Source organism: Delphinus delphis, chromosome 1 (assembly GCF_949987515.2).
Source record: "Delphinus delphis chromosome 1, mDelDel1.2, whole genome shotgun sequence".
Lineage (NCBI taxonomy): Eukaryota > Metazoa > Chordata > Mammalia > Artiodactyla > Delphinidae > Delphinus > Delphinus delphis.
The window spans coordinates 101426753-101454021 of NC_082683.1; the positions used below are offsets into that span (position 1 = coordinate 101426753).

At 45.9% G+C, this 27269-nt stretch overlaps 1 protein-coding gene across 1 annotated transcript in view; it reads right to left on the bottom strand.

Moving 5' to 3' along the window:
- The window catches only part of CASQ2 (calsequestrin 2), a 63310-nt gene that overhangs the window by 5136 nt on the left and 30905 nt on the right, over positions 1 to 27269 (bottom strand). Inside the window, exons 5-8 of the mRNA XM_060007009.1 lie at positions 24839 to 24912; positions 18578 to 18708; positions 17146 to 17191; positions 10397 to 10451 (exon numbers count right to left, since the gene is read on the bottom strand). Of these exons, the coding sequence (XP_059862992.1) occupies positions 10397 to 10451; positions 17146 to 17191; positions 18578 to 18708; positions 24839 to 24912 (306 nt within the window). The remainder of the gene's footprint in view (positions 1 to 10396; positions 10452 to 17145; positions 17192 to 18577; positions 18709 to 24838; positions 24913 to 27269) is intronic.

Here is a 27269-nt window from a genome sequence, read left to right on the forward strand (position 1 = left end):
AGTGTTTCTTAGGCCATTTGGTGCATACCCTCAATTATAGGATTATCCTATAAAATGAGTCAGATGAGAACTCCAGCCACAAAGCAGCTTCTTCAAAGGAAACAATAAACATTTTGAATAAAGAAATTGAAAGTTTCCCAGGGAAGTGTCTGGTTGTAACGGAAAGCGAAATTGCATATGAAAATTGACCAGCCCTGTGTCAGAAAGTGCAACCCCAGAACAGAGAAACTTCTGTCTGGTCCTCAGTGCTCTGTGCCATCCTCTTAAAACTGATAATTTATTGATACTACCCCTGAGAGTTCCCCATAGCATTTGCTCTATGGAGCAAGAATGTTTAGCCTGGATCCTTAGTTTTCTACAACCTGGAGTTCCCACAACCTTCAGACTAAGTGGGCTTCTGACTGACAGGTGGTTTCAAAGCTTTGAGATAGTAAATAGGGTTCCCTCCCCTCGTCAGCATTTCCCTGCATGCTCTGCCTTCCCTTTATTCAATTCGAAGCATTCATTGCCCCCCAGCGGAGGGATGATTCATAAGAGAAGCAGAGACAAGACTCAAAGGACAAACTCATAGCTTCAAGAGCACAGAAAGCCTAAATCTTGAAGAAATGAGAAAGATGAACTTTATACCATAGACAAAAATTTTGGAAGAATGTCTAGTAAGAGAAAGGATAGCCTAAACCCTCAGCGTCTCTGCCCCACTCCCAGGGAGAAACAAAGAGTTTAGCTTCTGGCAAGCCCCTGAGAACAAGCTCTGTGCCTGTGTGTATGTGTTTGTGTGTACATGTGCACGTGCGCGAAAGCAAGCCCACGTAGAGAAACTCCACAGTTTCAGGGAGTCCCAGAGTATAGGGGATTCGTGCTTTGTTCTAAAACTCATGAAAATGGAAAGACCTCAGATTCTCTTGGCGAATCCTCTGGTGCAGGAAGACTAGGGCAGAGAAGAGTGTGAGGAGGCCCCACCGAGTTCTCTGTGGTTTTGAGGAACACGGACAAGGCTAGTGGAGGGGGCAGATCTGAAGAAGTCCAGCAGTTGGGATGAAGGGGACCAGTGGTGACCCTGGCATAAAGCTAGAGTCCAGACAGAATGACGGACTTCTCTGCAAATGCCAGCATGGGTAGTTGATGATGATAACTCTGACCAGATGCACACTTCACACATCATACCTGAGAACCAGCAAGATGCCGGATCCCGAGGGACGGTGGGTGGGGGAGGGGAGACCATTCACTGTCAGACCCAGTTTCCACCATCCAGTGGTAAAATCTAGGTTCAGTTCTAGAAAATAAAGTTGTAGCTCTTGCATAGATGAATTTGTGGCCTGAAATTCACCTTCTGTATAAGCAACTAACTCACCCACTACTTAGAAATTCAGTACGGCCACTGCTCTTTCTTTGTGAAAGCTTCCTTCTTTTGCTGGGGGCCCCAGCCATTCTAAGCCCCTCTCTGTGGCCTCTGTTGAACACACCTCTCCTCTCTCCGGCATCCTAGCCTTTGTTTGGCTACCTGGGGCCTCTTGGGAAAGGTTTTTCTCTGCACTTCCTCATAGTTAACATATTCTAGGCAAAATGCGCACTCTTCTTAGGAGCTCTGCTTTGAGTGGGTGTAGTCTCTTTAACTGTAGCTAGATCACACTAAAGATTCCGACTCGGCCCCCTCAGGCCTTGTTACCTGGAAGGCAGAGCTACCCTGCTAGTAGAGAAGAGGGTCGTTATGGCCCACAGCCCTCTCCAGCAGAGATCCGGGTGGCCGAGGTGATTTTTCCATCTATGCTCTGAACTATATGACAAATTAGATCGTATGACAGACACTTGGGATGGATGGGGCCTTGTGTTTCAGCGCTCATTATCTATTACTGTAGGGGTTGGGGTGGAGATGGGGGTGGAGGTGGGGATACTCTTCTTGCTGCCTGATGTGTGGCCGAGAAAGTCAAATCCCTCCAGAGTGCCACTGGCTGCTGCTACTTGGACACTACAGATCTTCCTTCTCTGGGTGTGTCGCCGTGTCACAGGACGGGGACTATGGTGCCACCTGGGTTATCTGTGGATGTATAAGTATCATTATACACAGACTGCAACAGGGGATTTCTCCTCGACAGCTTCAGTGACTGCTTTCAGCAGCCGAGAAGAGATGAATGGCAATAAATAAGGTGATGCTGCCAGTACTCTGGAAGAGGAGAACCACAGGTGACAAATCAGAAATTCACAAAGAGGATGAAACTCAACCACACAGACCCGAACTCAGGTAGAAAGTAAACTTGAAGGGCAAAAGACTAACTCACATAAAGGGCAGGCAGAAACTGTCTAGGCACAGCGTTGTAGACGGAGAAGATCTGAACGGAAGCCGAACACACGAGATGGCACTGTGGTTTTCTGATGGAAAAACCCACACAATGGGATTTATGAATAAGAATGTACATACAGGGATCGTTTCTATGTTTTAGAGCAGGTTTGGAGATAAAAAGAGAAAGATTGAAGGAACGAAAACTGGGTCCTGCAAGAAAAATCAAATGGATTGGAGTTTTTACATAAACAAGAGAAGTCAAAATTGTGACTTAATGCCTATGTTCAAGAATACAAAAAGTTTTTGTGAGGATGTTCTTTGTGTCTATGGAGGAGCAAAGCTCAAAAGACATGCCCAGAATAAATTAATAATTGAGTTGACAAAAGCTGGGGAAGTTTCTTCCGGAGTCAAGGGCAGCTTTTTGGGGTTCAGGATGATGGATTTTATAAAGGGCATCATCCTTCTGCATCCCTGAATATTTCCAAGAACAGAACAGAACCTGTTCTTTAGGGAGGGAGCCCAGCATGATGTTTCAACACAAAGGACACTTGGGGCAAACAGTCCAAATCCTGGGTCTGCCAGGATTTAGAGTGTGACTTAGGGCAAGTTATTTAATGTCTTGGTTTCTCAACTGTAAAACGGGGATGATAATAAGAGTACCTATTTCATAGAATGACTGTTAGTTAAATGTGTTAGTGTCTCTATGGTACTTAGATGGTGCCTGGCACATAGTAAGGTTTAGCCATTATTCTTCTGAAATGCTCTGACAATCTTCTGCTTGAATACAAGGAACCTGGCCACTCATCTGTTCGTTCAATGCATATGTCTTAAGTGCAATGATCTGGGCACAAGGGGGCGGTTAGACACAGTCTCGGCCCCGTGTGTCAGAGAAGACATACTCCCAAGCAGTTACACCAGGAGGTGGTGTATCATGGAGCTATTCCTTCCGGGCCCTGTTGCTGACTCAGTGACTGAAGTCTGCAGGGGTGGCTGTACCAGGCGGTATGACTATGAGTACCTCGCCTCAGTACTCAGTGGTTAAAGCACGGTTTAATTACTTTGTTTTAAAGTCATTAAGCTAATTTGGATATTCCTGATCCAAGGCTCACAAGCCCCATACCTTTCCCCCCATTATTCCCCAGCCTTGAATATAGACCTGTTGGAATGGATTCTCATTCATCTGGGAAAGCGGAATTAAGGCAGTCACACTGGCCTCGCAGGGATTCAGTCGCTAACATTTTAAGTTAGAAGTTCAGTTTCCTCTTAGGGACAGTAACTATTTCTTTGTAAAACAGGTGAGCTGGAAAAGGGACGCGTCCACTGTGGACCCTCCCTTTTTGACCAGGAAGGCAGGTGTAGGAAGCCACATTTCGCTTTTGAAATTCAATGTGAAGCAGAAGACAGCTCACAGTTGCAATTATATGAATGAATGAATGAATGAGTTTGAAATTAATGACTGTTTCCTTTATCAGTGATATACCCAGCTAAGAGGCCTTTTAAGATTGTGGCCATGTAGCTCTCAAAAGGAGTAGCCCATAATTTTTTTCAGAGGTAGGTTAAGAAAAAAGAGGAAATATTATTTTGAAATTTGTAGGCTAGCGGTTATTTCACCATTGAAACCAGAGGACAATTCTCTGCGGTCATTAGTTAGAGAAGCAGCCATTTTCAAAGCCAGAAGGGACTCCCAAACATCCCGCAGATTCAGGCAGGTGTATAGCCCCACCCAGAACATTTGTCTGTCTTCTCTCTTGAATGTTTCCAGGGCTGAGCCCCTCGGACCTCCCTAGAGGTCCACTATAGAGTCAATAACCCAGACAGACAAGAGTCGTTTTCTTGCATCCAGCTGAAATCTCCTTTTTTCTCAAGAAGTTCGTCTCCCAACTTCTTCCTTTATGAACACAGGACATTGTTCTTTACATGCAGGAAGTCTGCCATCATGTAGCCCAACTTTGACTTTATGAGTATTTCTTGAGCATTTACTGGCTACTGAGTCCTTTTGTATTTAATCTTCACATCTAGTCCTGATGGAGGTTAGGAAGATGTTTTTATCTCCATTTTAAAGAGGATGAAGTTGAGACACAGGGAGAGTACCTGACTTGCCCAGCACGACACGCCAGCAAGTGGCAGAGCCAGGATTCTAACTCAGGTCTTTGGTCTGCAGGTCGAGAGCCGTTTCCACAATCCACCTGTGGTCTCCACATGCCTACCAAAACTGCCGCATCTTCTTGCTCGAATTTGTGCTTGAGAGCCCAGTGCCCAGTGTAAAAGCTTCAATGTGAGGGAAGCGAGGGCAGGGGCATGAGGAGACACCTGGGTGGAGAGGGGGCCTGGTGGCCGGCCCCTGCCCTCCCCCAGAGTAATCAGGGTTCCTTCCCCTCCTTCTAACCTGCCGCTAAGCCACACACTCCCCAGCTACAGCCTGTTTGGTTGGCTGTCTCAGCGATTTCCCTGAGTGCGCCTGGAATCTCAGAGGTGGCGCCAACTAAAGAGGGGCCCGGTGCTGTGAAAGCTGTGACTCTGTCCCTGCCACACAGGCCTGGACCCTGAGATCCCACGACCCGGGGTCGAGGGCTCAGGATGGGCCAGGTTTCCCACGGCGAGCCAGAGACCTCTGGGAATCACATCCTGTGGGAGGGGAAGCCGGTGATTATACTCTCCTCCTTTCCAGGCAGAGAGAGCCTGGTGGGAATGAGGCTGCACAGCCCTGGGGGACCAGTTCCAGGCCAGTCGCAGCCATGTCAGGAACCAAGGCCTGTCTGGCAGAGACACGTGTGTCTCAGACCAAGCAGTGGCCCCAAAGTAACAGGCCCAGGCCCTCAGCATGCTGCCCACCCGGCTCTCACACCATCCTCTGGACCCAACCTCGGGGACTGGCGGTGCTCATTCCATAAAGGCACTGAGAGACCCTCCCTGCCGCCACACCATGTGCAGTTATGGGAATCGGGGTCTCGCCCCTGGAGACAGGCCTAGGCTTCGGAAGCCGGGCTGTTTGGCCCAACCCTGTGGCTATTGCTTCTACAGCAGACGACACAGATAAGCAGGCATCACACAGCTTGGAGGTTGTGTCTGGAGTTTGAAGACCCTGCACAGGTCACTTAACCTCTCTGGGCTTCCATCTTATCGTCTGAAGATGGAGAAAACAGCTCCCTTATTACCTTGGGGGCTCACTGATAGTAATGATACCGCTGTTATCATGTGTGGCATTTGCAGAAGGAACTGCAAAGATTTTCTGTCTTTCTTTCCCACTCCATCAACATTTAATTCATTTCAAGTGTTCATGGGAGGGATTCACTTTTTCATCGGGCAGGTATGTTCTGAGTGCCCACATGTATTAGACCCAGGGCCAGGTGCTGGGACACACAGGTGTGGAGGGCAGTCACCTGAGAGGTCCCCTCGCAGAAAGGCCCACTCAGGAAGTGTGGAAGTCTCAGAAAGCTGCGGCAGGGCATCTGAAGCTGGGCCCTTTGGGAGCCTAGGGAGGACAAGGTTGAGAGCACCTCCCAGACAAGGCGAGTCGCCCAGTCACCTGGTAGAGTGAGACATCCGCTCAGAACCGGGGGACATCGTGTGGGCCCCATGGTTCCGAGATGGCACCTGCGACATCAGAACACCCTGACACTCCTTACTACAGCCCTCCTTCTCCGCTCTGTCTCCTAGCTCTCGGGGCCCAGCATTGGTGGAAAAGTCCAGCGGTACAGCTTTGCAATAGAGGAGCGTAGGTGGTAGTTACAGAGCTTGGGCTTGGGGCTGGACTGCCTGGGCTGGAATCCCAGTTCTACCGCTGATTAGTCACGTGACCTGGGGCCGCTACTTAACTTCTCCATGTCTTTGTTTCCCTATCCGCATATCGGGGAAGATGATAGCGACGGTACCTACTGCGTACAATAGGGCTGCTGTGAAGATTAAATGTGTTGATATTTAAGGGCCGGAACTACATTTAGCATTTAGCAAGAACCGAATTTTAAATTTGAAAAATCAAATTTAAATTTAGAAGCTCAGTTAAGCAGTTGCCTATCTGAGGCAACAGGTGTGAAAAACGAAACCGAGGCTGTTGAAACTCGGTTGGAACAAGGGCTTGGAGACTTTGATTCGGGGCCCCTCACTGGTTGTGCTCCGCAGGCGCAGACGGCAGCCGGTTCGCGCATTTCCAGCTTGTTAGTGCTAATCTTGCCAGTGCCCTTGGAGGATATCCATCCAGCATGCGCTCACGTAGAAACGCCGCTTTGTGAACCGTTCATCGACTGTTCTAAAGAAGATGTCAGCCTGATGCAGACACATCTGGGGGCGGCCGGGGAGACTAGTTCATTTTCAAACCTGTCACACAGTAGCTCTGGCGGCATTCTGAGCGCAGGAGCTGAGAGGAGGCTGTGAAAGAGGAAGCCGGGCCGCACCACAGGGCACCGGGCAAGACCAGAGAGCCGGAAATGTCCTTCCCAGCCAGGCCCGCCTGCAGGGGCAACGAGGATGAGAGGATGAGAGCTCACCGCAGAAGAGACCTAGCGATTACGCTCAGGGCCGGAGAGCAGTCACTGCAATCCCTGAACACAAGCTCTCGGCTGCGAATGTCAGAACCGCTGTGAGAGTCCCTGGGAGACCCGGGTCACTCAGACCTTTGTTATTGCTGCTGCTGAAAAATCGTAGATTCCAAATTTGGAAACATCAGTAGGGAGGAAGTTTGACTTTTCTTCATTGATCGGGCCCTCAAGCTTCCAGATGGCTCCGCTCGCTCTCCTCACTCCCTCTTCTTTCTCGAGCGCTCTCGGCTCCCTCCGCCCCCATTCCTTGCAGCGGCTTTGCGCATGCCCAGAGCCTGCAGCTGGCTGGGAAGTCCTGGAGACGGTAGTGTGGTCAGATGGACAGTGACCAGAGGAGCCAACCAGAAATCTAAGCTTCTGTGTCCGCTGTGCCTTTAACCGTGTGATCTCAAGCGCGTCGTTGAACGTCTCTGGGTCTTTCAAATGTTGCAGGTGCAGGGGGTGGTAAAGGACAGCAGAGAGGAAGGAGGGCGGGCTAAATGGTCACCCAGACGTCCTCAGGGGTAGTAACTCCGAAGGGCCGGCAGACACAAGGCAGGGCCTTGTGGTTTAGGGTGCGGCTGGGGAGCCAGACAGCGCTGAGCTTAATTCCCGCTCCACTGCTTCCCAGCAAGTCAGCTGCTCTGGGCCTCAGCTTCATCAGTTGTAAAGTGGGAATCAAAGTAGCACCTCCCACGTGGGGTTGCTCTGTCACCTAAGCATACAGTAAGTCACCACCATCATCACCTTCTTCCTCAGACTCAGAATGAATTCAGAGGTCAAGAAAGCCTGATAGAATTTGAATCTTGGCTTGGGTACATCGAGTGATCTGGGCAAGTCATTTAACCCTTAAGAATCTCTTTTCTCATCTGACGCTGGGACGATAATTATTATGCATATATCACAGGGTGGCCTTAGGGACCAAATAGGACCACCTCCATAAAGCTCACAGCACCGTTCCTCCAGACTGTGAGCTCTTTAAGGAGAGCTGTATTATTTTCCTGGATGTATGACCCGTTTTCTTTGGCGAGGGGTTTGGTTGGCGCGGTGGGCCACATGTAGCTTGTTAGCAAAAGCAAGGTATATGAGGAAGTACTGTCTGGGTAGGAATGAAATTCCTAGTCCTGCAGCCAGGCCCCTCTGGCCCGGTTACACATCAGTGACCTGAGAGTAATGACTGACTAGTCGCAGACTCAGGGACTTTCACGGAAAAGCCTTTCCCTTTCCCAGCCCTGAGCAGGCCAGGCACCCGCCTCCCCCCCGCCCCTGCCCCCCCACCCCCACCAAGGAAAGATGCTGTGAGCTCCTCCCCCGCCCCCCACCCCCAGCACATTTCTTCCAGCTTCCCAGTAACAAGCCCCAGCTTGGGCTCCTTTGGGGCGAGACGCAGCTTCGGGCCCAGGGGTGTTTGTGCAGGGAGGAGGTGGAAGTAGTTTCTGGAGCCTGATTCATTACAGCGGCAATCTCGGTCAAACAGGTTCCTGCAACCTCGCGGAGGCCTCTTTGTTCCATTGTTCCCGAAAGCCAGACAGGCCTCCCCGTAATCCTGGGAGGGGGAGGGGAGGGGGAGAGGGCGGGGGAGGAAGCCCCCTGGAGTCTGGCCAGCAGGCTGCTGCGGATGGCGATCTCATCTCTGTTCACACAACACCAGGGGATCCCATTCTGTTTGATTATAGCTTGTAAACCTTGGGCAACTGGCTTTCTTTGCTATTTTCTTCTCCAGGGGCTGAGGGGTGGCCAGAATCTGTGGAAAAAAGCTGGAAGCATACTGGTATATTTTTTTTTGGACGCAGGCTAGATTTTCTTGAAGAGTTTTTCCAAATCTGCAAGTCAATGATAGGAAAACTGGGATATCAATGGACATTCAAAAAAATTAATGGAAAAAAAAGGGGGAAGGAAGCTTTCAGATAATTTGCAGCATAAATTTGTTTTTCATACAATGGAATATTATTTGGCCCTAAAAAGGAATGAATTATTGATACATACTACATACAGATGAATACTGAAAACATTATGCTGAGTGAAAGATGCCAAGCACAAAAGGCCACGTATTACATGGTTCCATTTATATAAAAGATCTAGAACAGTCAAATCCATAGCGACAGAAAGTACATTAAGTGGTTGCCAGGGGGTGGGGGAGAAGGGAATAGGAAAGGCTGCTAATGGGTATGGGATTTTTCTGAGGTGATGAAAATGTTCTGGAATTAGAGAGTGGTGATGTTTGCACAATTTTCTGAACGTACTGAAACTGCTGAATTGCACGCTTTAAAAAGGTGAATCTTACGGTATGTGGATTATATCTCAATTTTAAAAATTGCGTGATAAAACATTTGGGTTTCAGCCTGTAGGAAACTATGGAGGCTGATAGTGTGTTATCAAAAATCAAAACAAAACCCAAAAAACTACTGGTCAGACAGTGAAGAATCAGGCTCAGTCTCAGTCAGTCATCTGCCTATCTAATCATCTGCCCACAGGCATTTATTGAGCACTTACTATGTGCCAAGGCATGGGCGAGAACCAGGTATATATTGATGAATGAGACAATCTGTCCCTCCTTCATGGCCTCCCTCTAGCTCATTGTGCCCTCTTGGGCAGTTTGTTGAACTTCTCTGACCCTCTGTTTCCTCATCTGTCCCTATGAATGTATAAGAGGCTGAGGTCCTAGGAAAATAAGACACAATTGTATCTTATCTGGAACAGTGGTTCCCAACCCCACGGTGCATCAGCACTTGCCTCAGAGCCCCGTGAACTGACAGGTGTCTGAAGGTCCTGTTTCAGTCAGCCCCAGGTGGCTTTGTGGCACTATCAGGTTGGGAATCCCTGCCCAGGCACCTCATAGTCCAAAGCCTGACTGCTTAGCCATCCCAAAGGAAGTTCCCTGCCTTCTCTGGTTACATTCTGGATTGCCCCAGGTCTTCCAAAACACACTTCAGAATCACCACTGACACCTCCCTTTGGGGACCCTTTATTCACAGAGCACTGCTGAAGGGACCCGGCATTTTACCACCTGCAAAATTAATTTTTCCTGCACTTCGCTTTCCACTGGTGTTAAAAAGAGTGAAACCAGGAAAAAGTTCCAAAATAAAACAAAATTACATATCCATTTATAGGGTCATTTTGTACTTTAGAAATAAGCTGCTCGTTTTGCCCAGTTCTGATTATTTGGGGGAATATGTTCTATGAAGTCTCCTAAGCACAGACAATATTTTTCAGACCAAAGGGTACATGATTGTTATTTTAAGGTAGGATTGTGATTCACATAGGCTAGGTCACAACATTGGTAAATGAACTTTAAATGTGAACAGACGTTTACACACACACACACACACACACACACATCCTTAAAGCTAGGACGTTTTAATATCCTCAACCTCAGTACTTGGTGCTTCTTCCTAGTTGGACAGGTAGGCAGAATGAGGTTCAACGTTCTGTTAGCTGTGTGCACATTTGAAGGTGGAGTCGTCCCTAACAGGCGACCACCAGGGGGCGCCCGATACCTTGCGGTTGCGAAAACCCGGAAGTGACGGAAGAGAGGATGAGGGCTGACAAAGGTGAGAGGTCAGTCAGGCTTAAGGTGTACAGGAGCAGACAGGGGGCTTCCTACCTGGATCACTCCTCTCCGCAAAGGCCACAATGTGGATCCCGTTCAAATCATCTTCCTATGGGAGAAAAGAATCAAAGTAACTCTCCTGGGTAGAGAGGTACCAAGGACAGACTCAGAGACTGGAATGGAAATGGGAGGTGGTGGAGGGGGGTGGACGCAGGGGCACAGAACAGCCGAGCAGGGCATGCATTCAGGACAGGAATACTGATGAGCCCCTGGGAGGAATGTGTGGAGTTTGATCAGTGGGTTTGCAAGACAGGAAAACACCAACTGCACACAGACATTAGCACTAAAGGGGCCTCACCCCGGTGGGCTGGTGGGTCCAGGAGAACAGCAGTAAAAGGCAAAATGAGGAAGAATGTGAGTCTGGTTTATCAGGAGCTCTGAGGGCAACAAGCATTCTGGACACAGCTCAGTGAGTGTGCACGTCCGTCTGTGTTCTCAAGAATTCACCTCCAGCAAATATAATCGGCGATATACCAGATTATGGAAACTTCCGAATGCTGCTGACAGATCCTGAAGCTGTCCCCAAACAGGCAGCAGACAGGACTCTATGCGGTAAATTAGGATGTGAGTCTGTTTTGGTCACACGAGGATCATATGCAAGTGTAGTGCTTCCCTGTTAAGACATCTCTTATTGAAGGAGCAGAACCTGTGTGGTCAGTAGGGGACGCCTTGCTGACTGTGACCTCCAGGCTGTTTCCTTGGGGTCCTTTCTGCTCTGGAACCCAAGCTTGCCAAAGCAGGATAGGCCTCTAAAACATGTCATGAAAGTGGGAGGCTACAGGGAGAGTCTGGAATTTGGAGTTAGGGAAGGTTGAGGGTGTGACAGTAAAAGTGTGTGTGGATGTGAAGGCTGGGACGAGGTAAAGAATCTAGAGAGAGTATTTCAAATCCAGGGACAAGCAAGTGGCATTCCATGTTTCTATGTCCTGGGCAGAAAGGACCATATATATGTGCCTTGTGTCTCCTCTGCATTGATTATTCCTGCAGAAGGAGAAGCGAGAGCTTAGAGGGACCCCTCTTTGGGAAATGCGATCCTCAGAAGACCTGGAGAGGAAGTTGTGTGAGAACGAGGCACCGGGGACAAACCCAAGTGAATATGATTATCACTGACACCAGCAGAGGGATTCACTGGATGCCCTGAATGTGTCATATCAGAATCATCCTAGGGAAAAAAAAAAAAAACTCCAGGCATCTCAACCCTCCCATGATCTCTGTTTCCATTTCAATTGATTTTAATGCGGGTGCAATCCTATCTAAATGCTAATTTTTCCCCTTTGAGTTTGGAATGGACAAAAACCTCCAAATAGTCTAAGAGAGATTAAATGGAAAATATTATTATTAAAAACAAGAGAGTAGGCACTGCCATGGTCAGACTCTCTGGGGAATTGAATTTTACAGATAACGTGTGTGTGCGTGCGCGCGTGCATGAGTGCAGGTTTATTACACAAAACCGACAGCAACCAGAAGGGGAGTCTGAGGTTTCCCTATTTTACATTTGCTATTATCGCCAGACAGAATATCTTGATCAGTTCTCATTAGGCTGCCCCGTGTCTCTGTCTCCTGCCATCAGTTGGAAGTAAGCAGTGTTAATTCTGTTCATTTCTGTGTGCCCTTCTAGAATGCATTTGGAAATTGGTTTTAGAATTAAGAATCCATATTCGTTTGCTAAGAGGCTGCTTATAATACAGCTGTCACTCCCCACGCCTGAGGTGGTCCCTGGATGGAGAGCCATACGTAACCCAAAGAAAGAGCCTCTCTCTCTGTGGGTCTCAAAGATTCAGCCCACAAACCTGTATCGAACACCTGCAAAGAGGCAGGCGCTGCTTAGTGCCAGGTGTTTTCAGTATTTTCAGTAATAAACTCACAGAGCAAGAATCCACGGACAAGCCAGTAAGTCAGGGTTACTCGATGAGAATCCAACGTGCATGGGGGGAGGAAGAGCCGAGCTGACCATCCACGGGCCTGAGAATACCCCAGGGGCTTTCTCTGAACCCCACAGCCTTTGCTGCCCAGATCACCCATTTAGTCATCGCCTTGCCTTGGAAATAACCTTTTTTTGTGTGTGTGATACGCGGGCCTCTCACTGTTGTGGCCTCTCCCATTGCAGAGCACAGGCTCCAAACGCGCAGGCTCAGCGGCCATCTTCCCGGACCGGGGCACGAACCCGTGTCCCCTGCATCGGCAGGCAGACTCTCAACCACTGCGCCACCAGGGAAGCCCAGAAATAACCTTTTTAATTGCACAAATCTCTTCTCAACCAGATGGCAAGCTCTCTGAGGGAAGGCATTATGGCTTAAAATGGTAATGATGATGAAAATGGAGACAATAATATTTGCCACCCTCTGTATCAGTACTCTGTAAATACATTGTTTCTAAATCTCACATCAAAGTCTCATTCCTATTCAATGCTTCAAGAATTAAGTGACTTACCTTAAGGCATGAGATGGTACATGACATAACTGGGATTCAAGCCAGTTCTGTCTGGCCCCAAAGCCCATGCTCCTTCTCACTGAAGGGGTCCAGAATAAGCCACTGTGGCATAAAAACTATTTTGGCTGAAGGCATTTGAATTCCTGAAATCTTTTATCTGCCTAAAAGTAGAGCCTCCCCAAAGAACTTGTCATCACTCTAATTTTCTTTTCTCAGATAGACATTATCACAAAACTATCATATCTGCCATCTCTTCTCCTAAGGGCCCATTTATCTTTCCAAAAAGTCATTTCGTTCTCCCAGAAGTGCTCCTCTGCCCCTACCCTCCCATTCCCCATTAAGATGGTATATAAGCCCCTCCTTGAATCACGTTTGTGAACTCGCATGCATAAATAGCTAATTAAATCTTTTTTTTTTTTTTTCTCTCTTGCCAATCTGTCTTTTGTCAGGTTAATTTGTAGGCCGTAAGAAATGAACCTAAGAGGGTAGAGGAAAGATTTTCCTCCCTGACATTATGAACAACAGCAGAATGGGCTCCTTAAATCTATTGTCTCTCCACGGGCTTTGCAGAAGATGTTGCAAACTCTGGTCAGTGGCTCTTACTTAAGTTGAAAGAGGCCAAGAAGGGGCTTTTATACAAAGTGGCTGAGCACCAGATCCCCCAAAGAAGTGGAAATTTGGGAGTTACTTTGGTGAATACCTTACTCTAGATTCCCTAGCACTTTGTATGTCCCTTTGTCTTGGCGGCAAGCATACTGGGCTGGTGTTGTATTATTGCAACTGTTTCATCTACTTAACCTCGAATTCCTAAGGACAGGACAGCAAGGCTTATTTTTATAACCTCCGTACTTAGCACAATGTAATAGGTTCTTCTTAATGTTTATTGACTTAAAAAAAAAAAGAATATAGTGATAAAAATCTTACATACCGCTTGAAGAAAATTAGCAAATATTAGAGATACCAAGGAGAAATGAAACATCAATTACCCACCAATCAATTACCATTGTTCATATTTAACTGTTTCTTTCCAGTCTTGGTTGAATGTTTGCTCTCATGTTGAATGAAGAGATGCAAAGGAAAAAAAGAAGCAGTTAAAACTGTCAGACTCCCTAACTAAGGGGCAGTGAAGTGGTGCAGGGGCTCATCTGGAGGAGCTCTCTGCCCCCCTCTGGGAATTACTTGCCTATTGAAACCAAGAGAAGATTCTTTTAGAAAGAACTGCTGACTCCCATTTCTGTGGGCTTTTGCTAAGGACTCTGGCTGGCCACTTGCTAGGATGGAGAGCCGGTGGGAAGGTGGAGTCTCAAAGAGGAAGGACAGGTCAGCATTGGGTCTGGACCGCCCTGCTCTACCTCAACATTCTTTGAATATTCTAAATAAATAAATAAATAGCTGTCTGGGGCTTCCCTGGTGGCGCAGTGGTTGACAGTCCGCCTGCCAATGCAGGGGACACGGGTTCGTGCCCCGGTCCGGGAAGATCCCACATGCCGCGGAGCGGCTGGGCCCGTGAGCCACGGCCGCTGAGCCTGCGCGTCCGGAGCCTGTGCTCCGCAACAGGAGAGGCCACATCAGTGAGAGGCCCGCATACCGCAAAAAAAAAAAAAAAAAAAAAAATAGCTGTCTGATTTTCACACAGCAACTATTACTAGGCATAATGTTTTTAGGAATAATAAGTTATGTGTTTTCTATGATTTGCTGCTTTAAAAACCTGTAGAGTTTGGGAGAGAAGAAGCTCAATAGTTGCTTTAGCTCTACCTAGTTTTACTATTTTATTTAAATATCTTGCAGTGTCTAAGGAAGTGTGTATTGAAGATAAAGACTTTAAAGTTCATGAGCTGGTCACTTTCCCCAACATGTGGGGTTTAGGTTGCTATGGCCAAGTAGCCCAGGAAGATGCTGTTTTGGGGGTGGGCACATGTGGATGGGTTGGGGATAGGCAGAGGGGTTCCCCAAAGAGCCTTCTGACAGACTGATTTCTGTTCCTCCTTTTTCAGGATGTGAAGATAACCCTGGATGGCCAGTCTTGCCCTCCCTCCCTAGTTGGAGACTTGGATGAGGGGCTGACTAGGTCTGGCTAGGGCTTCTGGGGAATCACGTGGGTATTCCATGATGGGGTGTTGGAAAGCAGTAAACCAGTCTGGTTGCCCTTTTCTCTACCTGGTTAACTTCAATACACAGCCCTTTCCCAACTAGAAAACAATTGAATATATAATAATGTGAGCCATCACTGTTATCTTATAGTATAGCAAAAGCTGTATCTTACTAAGTGAAAAGAAAGCAGAGGATGGGTTCCAGTGAAGCCAGGCAGTGAACTTTCTTTCTGAACATCTACCTCCGATATGGGAGAGAGAGCATTTCTTCAGGGCAGTGTGGAGGATTAGGGGTGTCTGTGAAGGAGCGGACAGGACCTCTCCCGCTATGGTGTGGTGGTTCGGAATGTGATACTGCTATGTCCGTGAGGAAAGGCCTGAGAGAAGGGTTCTACAGTTTTGCAGTGTCTCCCTTCCAGGAGCCTAGAGACTTATCTCTTAAGAATGAACAAAGTAAGAAGAAGAAGTAAAGATAAAGGCATAGCAGAACGGAACAGTAATAATCACTCTCGATTTAAAATGGTACCTTGTGTCATGAGAGACAAAAACCAATGACCTCTTCCAGATTAAAGGCGACTGAAGTAACATAACAACCAAACATAAGCCTGTGATCCAGGATTGGATCCTGGGCCAGGAAAAAACAAATGTTTTCTCTTGCTATAAAGGATATTAGTGACAACTGGTCAATTTAAATGTGGAATTGTATTAGTATTAATTTCTTGATTTTGATAAGCATACTATGATTATATAAGAGAAAGTTCTTGTTTTTAGACAACTTCTGAAGTATATAAGAGCAAAGGGGAATTGGGTCTGCTACTTAGACAGTTCAGGAAAAAATCTGTATATCTATCAAGAGAGTGTGTGATAAAGCAAAAGGAGTAAAATGTTAACATTTGGGGAATCTGGGTAAAGGGATCATGGAATTCTTTGCACTATTTTTTATAAGTCTGAAATTGTTTTAGGTGAAAAGCAAAAATAATTTAAAAAGGAATCTTAGTTTCAAAGCACTGTTATATGCTTTTTGTTATTTTTAAATCTAATAATGAGACCTCCTAAAGGTTAAATTTTTGAAAGGTTTAAATGTTAGGAAAAGATGTTTCTATTGTGCTGTGTTGCTCTTCTATAGTTCTCTCCTCTGGACCAGATCATTTGCCTTCGGTGTGAAATGTTTGTTCTACCTTCAGACATCCAGAGAAGTTAAGTGCCAGTAAAACAGAGGGTGTCAAGTTACTCCACGGTTCTGTTCATCTGTCACTTTAGACTGAGTTAGAGAGTAAATATATGCTTCCATGTTAATCCCTTTCCGCCCCCTCCCCGCCAGAATGTTGCCTTATGGGGACGTGGCCCACTCTAGGGGGTATACCGGAGAAATGAGATTTGGCCCCAGGTGGTCTAAATTTAAGTCCCAAGATCTAATGCTTATTAGTTATGTATCCGTGAGTAATTAATCTAATCTGTATGATTGTCAGTTTCCCCAGGAAGCTAAAATAATACTTGTTCTATATCACTTTCTAGAACTGTTGAGAGATCCAAGTAAAAAGATGCATGAAATGCTTTGAAAAATGCTCCATAGACTTTGGTTGTTACTGTTTACAGAATTTTGTATAAAGCTGGGGGGTGGGGTGGGGGGAGTGTATCTCCAAGGCCCTCTTTCTAATGCAATTTGACCCACCTTACGTCTTGTCTGTGACACAGACCTAGGGGACAGTCTGACTCAGCATTTTCCAGTGCCTTGAGTTGATATTTACAAAAACAGCTACCATGCATGAATGGAGTGCCCCCTATGTCTGGGTTCTTCACACCTTTCATACTTACAAAAAGCCTGATTTTAGATACAGAAATTAAAGCTCAGAAAGACCACGTGACTTGATCTACGATGCAAAGCTACTAGGTGGCAGACTGTGGGCTTCAACTCAAGTCTGTATATAACTCATGGTCTGAGCTCCTTCTACCACGTGACCTTGGGTCTCTGGTGGCCAGTGAATGAAAGCCAGTAGAAACTCTAGGAAATGAACTCAGAGATAGAGTAATTTTGCCTACTGGCCAGCCCAGAAGAACTGGGTTGTAACTCAGTGTGATATTGTCCACATTTCAAATTCTCCACCATCCAGACATCCACTCCAGGCAAATAAGACTTGGTTTGAGTTTTGGAACTCCAAGGGGTATTCCTCCTGGGGAATATACCCATCGCTACAAAGCAGAAAGAGTTTGCCACTTTCTTACCCATGTTTCAAACATATCTTCTGGGCGCAAGCGACGTAGAGTGGGTCTGAAAAAAAAAAAAGATGAGCTTTGTTGAGTAGGGATTACCTTGGCTGACTCCAAAGCCTCAGCACAGTGAAATGTAGAATGAGATGTTAGTCCATTTTCAAGAGTGTCTACGTACCTGTTGTCTCCCCTAAGGAGACAGAGCAGATTGACCCTGTTGTGTCACACACAGAGCTGGGCCTAAAGCTCTCAGCCTTTTCATGGGCCCATTTGATCCAAGGATTATAAAATCTATTACAAATCATAGGTCAGAGGGCACGGAGTCAGCTCACTCCCAGGCCAAGAAGCCATTTCCCTCCTCACATACAGCTGCCACTCCTGAGAACCCAGAGCAGGCCCAGAATGAGGAGACCCAGGAGAGGAAACAGCCCAGAACTACAGTTGTTTTATCACAGGGTCATCCATCAAAAGCCCTTTAGGGAGGAGCAGGTCGGGTCTATCTTTTGCTCATGGTTTCATTTCTTTTTGAATGTTGACAAATACTGTTAGACATGCTGATATTTGTTCCTCCAGGTGCTGCATCCCTGGAGGGACCAAGCTGACTGGGTGATGGAATCATGATGCTCCAGGTTCAACGAACCTATGTGAGCATGTGGAGGGGAGGGTGGGTGGGTGAGAGGGTGAACCACCACCATATTCCATGTTCCAGTATTGTCCCTCCCTTAAGAGCTGGGGTCAGCAAACTACAGCTGGTGGGTCAAATCCAGCCAATGGCTCCTGTTTTTATAAATAAACTCCCTTTGGGACACAGCCACACCCATTTGTTTACATATGGCCCGCGACTGCTTGCACACTATAACGGCAGAATTGAGTGTTTGCAACAGAGACCATCTGGCTCATAGAGCCTGAAATATTTATTATCTGGCCCTTTGTAGAAAAAGCTTGCTGATCCATGCTAGAGCTGATGGTATCAACGATTCCCCTCCCAGAAGTTCTAGGCATAAAATGTTCATCCTTGACTAAGTTACTCAACTACCCTGAGCCCAATTCCTTGATCTGTAAAATTAGGATGATAATAATTACCCCATAATGTTGAAGAGTCGGTAATATAGTTTCCAAAAGCACCTAACATAGTACTTTAGGAGGCTGTCACTAAATCATTATCATTGTAGAATTTACTTACATCCTACTGTATGAGGTGATTTCCTCACTGCAGGGAGGTGGTCTAACCTTGTTTGCAAGTGTAGACCCATATTCAGAAAATATAGCAACATCCCTGCCGCTGATCAATGACCAACAAAGCCACACTACGGAGTTCAGTTCTGCTCGGTTACTAACTCCAGGTTGTTGCCCTTGGGGGTCTGAAATGGTAGGACTAAGAGGCTTTTCTCCATCTCCCAGGCCTTGGATCCCCCCTGCCCCCACCCCTGCATGCCATCTGGGACACCTTTGGTGCTCCTTCACAAACTCCACAAGCTCCTCTTCTGTGTAGGGTTTGTCAGGGATGGCAATGGGCTCGTCCATAAATGGCTCATAGAAGTCAACCTCATTCATCTTCAAGGACAATTTCTTTGCAACCTGTAACAGTTAGAAGTAAGACAATAGTTTCCTTGAACACTAGTCTAGAGTGGCAATGGGTTGTCCGGCTACAAGTGTGTGTGTTCTCTGCAAAAGACATGAAAGTGTATGCATGGTTTTTACTTAAACATTGAAATGATAGGAACTCATCACCTAACTCATCGGTCCATCTGGCTGGACCGATCTACTTTTGTGATCAAAGGACAGATAGAAAAAAACTTCCCTGGCAAATGAGATCCAATCAGGGCCAGAGAGCAGTCAGAATGAAAAGTGGGAAATTTAATTCCATTATCACCACCACTCTACTGTATTTGCCAGGGGCTGGAGGAGGAAGCAAATGTCAACAGATCATGTTCAGTGTCCTGGGATGTATGGATTTAATTGAATCAGTTTTGATAGAACAGACAATTGACAGAAACCATTTAAAGCATACAGGTACTCAGAATCAGAGGCCAACTCAGGAACCTGTCCTCGATCAGCTCATAAACCCTAATTGCTATTTTGGTTGAAGCATTGGCCCAAGGGTTGTCTCTCAGTCCTGGGCTTGTTTTATGGTTTCTCAGGCTCTGGGAACTGCCTGGTTAGTTACCTGTCAGAAGGTGACCCACCATCCTGGTTTGTCCAGAGTGGAGGGGTTTCCCAGGATTCAGACTTTCAGTGCTAACACTGGGTTAGTACCCAGCAAGCTGGGATGAGTTGCTCACGCTGTACCAAATAAAAAGCATGGGGAGCCAGCCCATAGCCTGGGAGCCATCTGCGCTCTTCATTAACGTGGCCACGCGGTCTGGTCAGGGCAGAATGGTTGCTGTGTTCGCCTGCAGAGCTGCTGAACTCTCATCTCCTTTTGTGAAATGATTTGAGAGGCCTGGAATGTGCAACGCTCTGTAGAAAACCAAATGCCATTCTTTTCTAGTTCAAAGCTGTGGTCCAAGAAAGCACAGGGATGAACAGTGGTTCCCTTGAAAATAAAGAGGAATTGCCTAAGAGCTGACGCCCTGTGGTGGTAACCAACAGCGTGGAGGCCCAGGGCAGCCGTGACTAATTGGTGACGAGGAGGAACTGGGTATTACATAAGCTGTTACACAAGGAGGTCCATTCTGAGCACACACTGGTATCCCTATGGCTTTTGTCATCAATTGCTATTCATCCAGGTCACTCTATTCCAAAAGACATTTCTTAAGGACCTAAGGGAAAGAAATACCAACATCCTACTCAGAGCTAACGAAAACAAGCTGTGTTAAGAGCCGCAGTCAAAGAGATTTAATGGTCATGCTGATTTGGTTTTAAAGGACAAGAAGGTGTGGGGTTTTTTTCTTACTTTCTTCCCTCTTCAGTGGGGTGGGGGTGAGGAGTGTGGTTGGAGGAAGGGAGGAAAGAGCAACTCTACAACCACTGTTTGGGTTTACGCACAGTTCTTCACAAAGCTGGGCCCATCATAGAATGGGCTTGAAAATGACATTGGATTCTGGTTTTCTGAGTTCACGTACTACATATTCTAGGAACCAGGAAACTGTGTTTATATGAAGTAGGAAGTGAGCAGATGAGCAAAAACTAATAATAGCAAACATATGGAGTGCTTACCATGTGCCAGGCACCGCTGCAGTGTTTTCAGTTGATTACTTTATGAATCCCCACTTTGACTGTATGAGGTAAGAACTATTATTATACTTATTTTACAAATGACAGACCTGAGGCACAATTTGAGTTCTCAAATTGTTCTCAACTAACAATTTGCCTCCGTTCCAACTTTCCTCTCATCTGAAAATTACCTTCTTCTTGACACTGTACAGAAAGGAATTTATGTCCCTTTAAATATTGCCTTGACACTACGCATGTCACAGTGAGAGGTTTCCTTCTACCTCTTGTAACATGCTCTCATCAGTTCATCCCTAGCACAGTCTGCTAGAACGAAGGCTTCCAGAAGGTGAAAAGGAGCTCATCAGACCCTCCATTGAGGTAAGCAGTGGAGACGCACCTATGCACTTGAGTGTGCATGTGTTCATGTGTGTGTATGTTAGGGTCTGTAGTGTTAAGACCATGAATGTAAAGTTGGATTATGATGTTCGTAAGTTTAAGTCTTCGGAACCCTGAGCAAAATTTTCCAGAGACCTGTTCACTATATCCCCATCAATACCATAGATTTTCCTCCTTTTGAATCTCAGAGAATTCCATTCTTTTAATTGTATCTTGGATGGTAAAGACTGAAGGAGATTTGATTGATTGAGGCATTGATTCTTTCATTCCTTCAATAAATATTTAGTGGGGTCTACTATATCCAAGGTTCTGTTCTGGGAGGAGACCTGTTTCATGGATGGTAAGAATGGATTTTACTATTAAAAACTCAAGAGGTCCGTATAATGAATTCTTTTGTACTTAAAAAAAAAATAGTTGGAATGGAGTATGCCAAAGACAAGAAAGTTACAAAGTACAATTTTTTTGACATTTGCATGTGTATGAATTTTGATAACAGATGTTTTTCTACAACTTAGCAAGCCATTTTGGTTGTTGCAGATGAAAACAACTCAATGAATTTAGGTTTTCTCAACATCTGTCTTGCCCATCAACTTTGTTTAGAGAATCACAGCTTCTTTTGGACCAATATGGTTCAAAAAATGATTTTGCTTCTCACTGTTCACTCCAAGAAAAGAACAGGCCAGTGGGAGATAGCATGAGATGATTAGAACTGACATTTTTCAGGCTGTGAGGTGCTACAGAGTGGACACCATCCTTAGCCCTCTCACTCTTGCTCCATTTGCTTCAGGGAGGTTAGGCCCTTGTGTGGCTTGATGTAGGATCAAGATCCAGAGATCAGTGCTGGTCCCAAACCTGTGTACCAGGTAAAATCTCTCAGGGAGCTTTTAGAAAAGTGCATATTTCTGGGCCTGGTCGCAATGCTAGAAAAATCCAAATTTCCAAGATGAGACTCAAGAATCCTTGCTTTTAAAAGCTCCTTGGGGCATACCAGTATGGACAGTGGTTGGAAACTACTAAACTCCCAAATCTACATCAGCGGCCCTGATATCTCGTCCTCTTGACAGTTCTCCAACTCATATAATACATTTAATATAATATATTTATTGGGTTGTTTACTTACTTTCTGTCTTCCCGTCTTTTCCTTTCCCAGACCTTACCCACCAATCCCATATACTAAACTCTAAATTCTACAAGGATAGGAATCTGTTTTGCTCAATGTTGTGTCCCTGGCATCTGGAAGAGTGCCTGGCACATAACAGACACTCAATAAATGCTTGCCAAGTGAGTGAATGAATCAATAAATGAAAGATCCTTCCAGTTGAATGTCTTCCCAGCTTGTAGAGATTAGAGCTCATCACCCCATCTTATGTTCCTATATGTAGATTCTTCTTCCTAGATTTCCTAATGTTTTCAGTAGCTTTACAATCTTTGCTGTCTTGAAGCAGAGACTTGCGATCTTAAGTTACTGGTGTGTCTTCTCTCGTCTTTCTCTCCTTCATGTCAACAGAGGCCAGGTCCTCTAGTCATCTCAACCTCTGCCAGTTAGTTTTTCATCTTTGGGACTGTATTAGGGCTTCCCGGGCCCTTGCCTCTCCTGACTTCAAACGTCTAGAAAGCACCTCCCCTTCCCCAGGTCCCTCTGGGATTCCCTAGGATGTGTCTCACAACCAGGTCCTTCCACCCACCTCTTCTGCTCTAGCGCCCCCTGCTGGACACCACTGAGGCTTGGACTGGGGACAGCCATGGCTTCTGGACACCACCGTTTCCCCCACCCCGCAACTGATGAGTGCAAGTTCTCAAGTCCCAAAGGGCACGATCCGGTCCGCTCAGTGAAACAGCTCTTCCTTCTGTGTTCTCTATAGAGGTAGAGAGTGCAGCTTTCTCTTTATAAATGTTCTAAAATCCCACAAGTCTCTATGAACAAGGGCACTTATGACTCAGTGTCTTACAGAGTTTTTAGTGAAGAACCTTCTGAGTGTTTGATTATCGCCCGACCTCACCTTCTTCATGGTCCACAGATATGAAGCCATATGGTCGGGCCGGGAGGCACACCTAAAAACAGACACTACCCTGAACTCAGCATTGGAGCAGCCTTCTAAGAACTGAGGCTTTCTTGCTTGGCCTGGCTTGCCCACCTGACTCTCTCTTTCCTCAGATGAGTTCTTACCCAGAAGCCACCTTATTCACTCCTGGCCCATCGTAACCAAACGCCAGTGATGAATTTCCTTTAGGCTCCTCTGGACCTCCCCTTCTCTACTAATATCCCCTCCCAACCTCCATCCTCCTGGGCTTAGAGGACTGCCTCTTCTTAGCAATAGTACTGGCTAACATTTACCGAGTGCTTACTACGTGCCAGGCGGCAGCTAATCATTTGACACGTAGTGTTTCTCTCTCTGGGGTGCAGCAGTACAGAGCAGTTGACTTTGAAGTCAGCCTAACCTACTCACTGTGTGACCCTGAGCAAATCACAGATCACTTCATCTCTTGGAGCCTTGGTTTCAGCTTCTGTAGGCAGAGAATCCTAATCCCTCTTATACGGGGGTGTTGAGAGGATTAAATGAGAAAACCTGTGTAAAGCTCTTAGCACACAGCCTGACACATAAAAAGTACTTAATAAATGATAGTTATTATTCCCTTTGATACTCTTGTTCAAGCTCTCTCCCAACTCTAATCCAAACCATTAGGGTAAACTTTCTTCAAGTTTAGATTACATCACTTAGATTATAGAGCTCCCTTCTGGATTATAGGCTTGTAGACTGGGGTCAGATCCATAGAAGTGGTTATGTCTATATATTTAATGCAATCTCTTTTCACCATACTCCTTCCCTGCTCCAGCACCTACAGGCTGCCTCTTGTTTTTCACAGAAAACTTGAACTCCTCAAAGTAGCAAGGCCCATGAGCACTGTTCTTCAATGCCTTACTCCTCAGTAGGAGTAACTTTTACCTTTTTTACTTTCAACTTTTACCACTTGGATTTGATCAGGATTTAGTTTGTCCTAGATTTATTTGTTCTAGTAAACGTTGTGATTTAGGGCTTTAGTTGGAGTACGTATGTGTAGGAGGGCGTGGATGTAAGTTTGAATGTATGTGCACTGGGAGTGTTATATATGTGTGGGTGTGAGTGTGATTGTGTGAGGAGGTATGTGTTATGCTTGTATGTTGTGTGAGTGTGTGTACTGTGTGTGGTTATATGGGTGTTGTGTATGTGTGTTCTGTGTGTGTTGTGTGGATGTGAGTATGAATGTGGGTGTGTGGGTGTGCACCCTGAATCTCAAGGGCAGATACAGAGTTTTCTGCTTAATGGTGTGGTACAAAAGAAATGGCATGAGTTTCAGGTAAAGATTGTCCTAAATTGTGATCTCAGCACTACTACTAATTCGCTGGAGAACTTGGATACTACTTAACCTTTCTAAATCGTTTTTCTCATCTGGGAAACAGGGTATTTTACTTTTCAGAGTTGTTGTGGAGTTGTTTAAAGGATTAGAAATAGTATAGATGCAATATATCAAATTGTGCCCAACACACAGAAAATACTCAATAAGTAGCCATTTTAGTAGTAACTGGAGCCAGAATGGAGTACTGCAACCTTAGTAGACCCCAGATAAATTACCCATTGATTCAAGATCCCTCTATCTCTGCTGTTCTTTGGCTTAAAAAAGAACTTGCCACATCCAGAAAATATAGATCCATTGAATTACAGACAAGCACGTCAATAGCTTCTCCTGAGGATGAAAGTAACTTTCTGATGCACCAGGGCTTCAGATGGTCAGTGCTCCTCTCCACTTCATCCCCCATCCTGACCCAGTAGAGGGGGAAGTATGCAACCCCAGGAAGGCAGAGGATGGCCCTAAACAAAAAGGAAGCAGTGACCAGTGTCCTGGCACACTCTGGGCTCACACACTTCCCATTCTTAGTGTTGAAGGTGATAAAGAGTGGTTCATCTCTCTTTATTGGATGCTTTCAGAAATACGCTTATAGAGATTCTGAATTAATCATCTTCATACTCATCTCTTATTCACTGCCATATTTACTGCCATATTTCTAACACTTCTGGAGAAAGTGTTAATGGATAGAGGATGGTTAATGTGGCCAAAAGAAAAGTGGTGGGAAGTTCAATCTTTACAGCGGTTAAAGTGGGGTTTCATAGGTACTTACCCCTTTGTCGAAAGTAGCAAAAAATTTGATGTACGGCTGGAAATGTTCAGCTGCCTCTTCAAAAGCCTTGTAATCTAAGAGGAAGAAGATAAAACGGAGAGACATTTTCAAGATACACACTGCATCAGAAATTTCTCTTTTTAAATAACGTAGAGAAAGTGGGAAACCAATTAATTCTGATTGGATAGTTATTTAGTAGCCATTATTTAGATAGATAATTATTTGATACTATTTTAAACCCCAAGGAATTTGAACTGACTGGCATTCTATCACCCAAAAGAGGAACTCTTTATCACACTTTTCTGTGTTTTAGGAAATTGGGTGACAGAAAGGAGAAAACAGAAGAAACAAAGAGAGGACAAGGGAGAGAAAAACCAAAAGAAATTTTTTCACTCAAACTCACTGCTAGTTACGTGTGCCCGCTAAAGAGTACTGCTGTATAAGTGAGCACTGAGTAAGAAGAAAACCCACTTAGTACGCAAAGCAACTCAATCAAAAATGACATCACAGAAGAATTTTAAACTTCTTAACAGGAGTACTTCTTTGGGTAACTCCTAGTTTTTCTTTCCCTCTTTTTAAATTTTCTTTTTTCATTCTGATCTCCTGAGAGATGACTTAAAATTAACCAAGCCCAGGGACTTCCCTGGTGGTCCAGTGGTAAAGACTCCACATCACAATGTAGGGGACACGGGTTCAATCCCTGTTCAGGGGACTAAGATCCCACATGACGCAGGGCAACTAAGCTCGCTCGCCACAACTACTGAGCTCGCACACCTCAGCTAGAGACCTCATGCCCCAAACTACAGATCCCACGCACTCCGGAACCCACACACCGCAACTACAGAGCCCACATGCCCTGGAGCCTGCGTGCCACAACTAGAGAAGAGAAAACCTGCACGCCACAGCTAGAGAGAAGCCCGTGTACCACAACGAAGAGCCCGAGTGACACAACAAAGATCCCGTGTACCGCAACTAAGGTACGATGCAGACAAAAAAAAAAAAAAAATTAACCAAGCCCTTGCTTGATTCTGGCCCCAAACTTGAATCTAAACTGGTCAAGATAAGCATGAGACCACATGAGTGTGGCCATGCTGTGCCTCACTACACCTAGATAGTTATTGTTTGGTAAAGACATTCGTATTCCTGTCTGATACGTGAGGGTGATGGTAATGGTGTTGGTGTTGGTGTTGGTGGTTGTTCTGCATAAAGTCTATAATCCTGAGAGTCAATGAACCTATGATTCATTCTTAACAAGATTACCTTTTTTTCCATTTCATGGAATTTCATATCTCTTAATCATCAGAGGCATAAACTTTAGCTAGAATCCCAGGAGCAGGCAGAATTTTCTAATATTCAATGAAAAACATTTCAAGAATCATGCTGACTCAGGGGACACCAAGACGAGTAAGACAAGGACACTGATCTCAAAGGCTCACAGCCAAGGAGGGTTATGGGCCCTTAAAGAACCACAATGCAAGTGATAGCTGCTAGAATGGAGGAAAGCACAATAAACACAGGCGAGACAGGGGTTGAAATATTTACAAGAACAGCTGTACAAACTGATACACGTTTACACAAACTCATTCCTCATAAAAGTAGTTGTGTCATCAGAAAATATATCATAGGGCTTCCCTGGTGGTGCAGTGGTTGAGAGTCCGCCTGCCGATGAAGGGGACACGGGTTCGTGCCCCGGTCCGGGAAGATCCCACATGCCGCGGAGCGGCTGGGCCCGTGAGCCATGGCCGCTGAGCCTGTGCGTCCGGAGCCTGTGCTCCACAATGGGAGAGGCCACAACAGTGAGAGGCCCGCGTACCGCAAAAAAAAAAGAAAATATATCACAAAACCTGAGAGTTGGGATAGAGGATTAGGTGGAGGGGAAGAAGATGGGTGAGAGATGTGGAGAATGAATAGAGAGACAGTGGAAGAGTATAGAAAGTGGAGTGGTTATAGCCGTACCTGTTATTTACGTCTCTCTAAGGCAGCAGTGGGCTCCATGAGAATCCTCTGTCCCCTCTTCCCAGACCCCCTCTTCCGGGTGAACCTCTCCCCACCTCCATGACCCCCTATCGTCATAGAAAGAATGGCCCTGATCTGTGTCCAGAGATCTCTCTTCTTCACTTGAGGAGCCAATCTACATCCCTTTCAAGATGAAGAAGGGTAGAGAAAGGTAATTCTCCAAGTTGGTGCTTCAAACTGTGGTTGAGCCTTTAGCCTTGCCCAAACAACAGCTGCCTTCCAGGAAACCCGGTCTAGTCTTCTGCTCTATTGATCTCATGTGATTCCCTAGATTTTTCCTGCCCTCGTGTCCTGTTTTTGTTTGTTTGTTTCCTCATTCCCCTCTGGAATGGGCTCCTGAACATCCGGCCTTCAACCTCCAGCTTATTGCAGACGTGTCTTAGCATTTTCGCACCTTTCTTGCCCATCCCTCCAG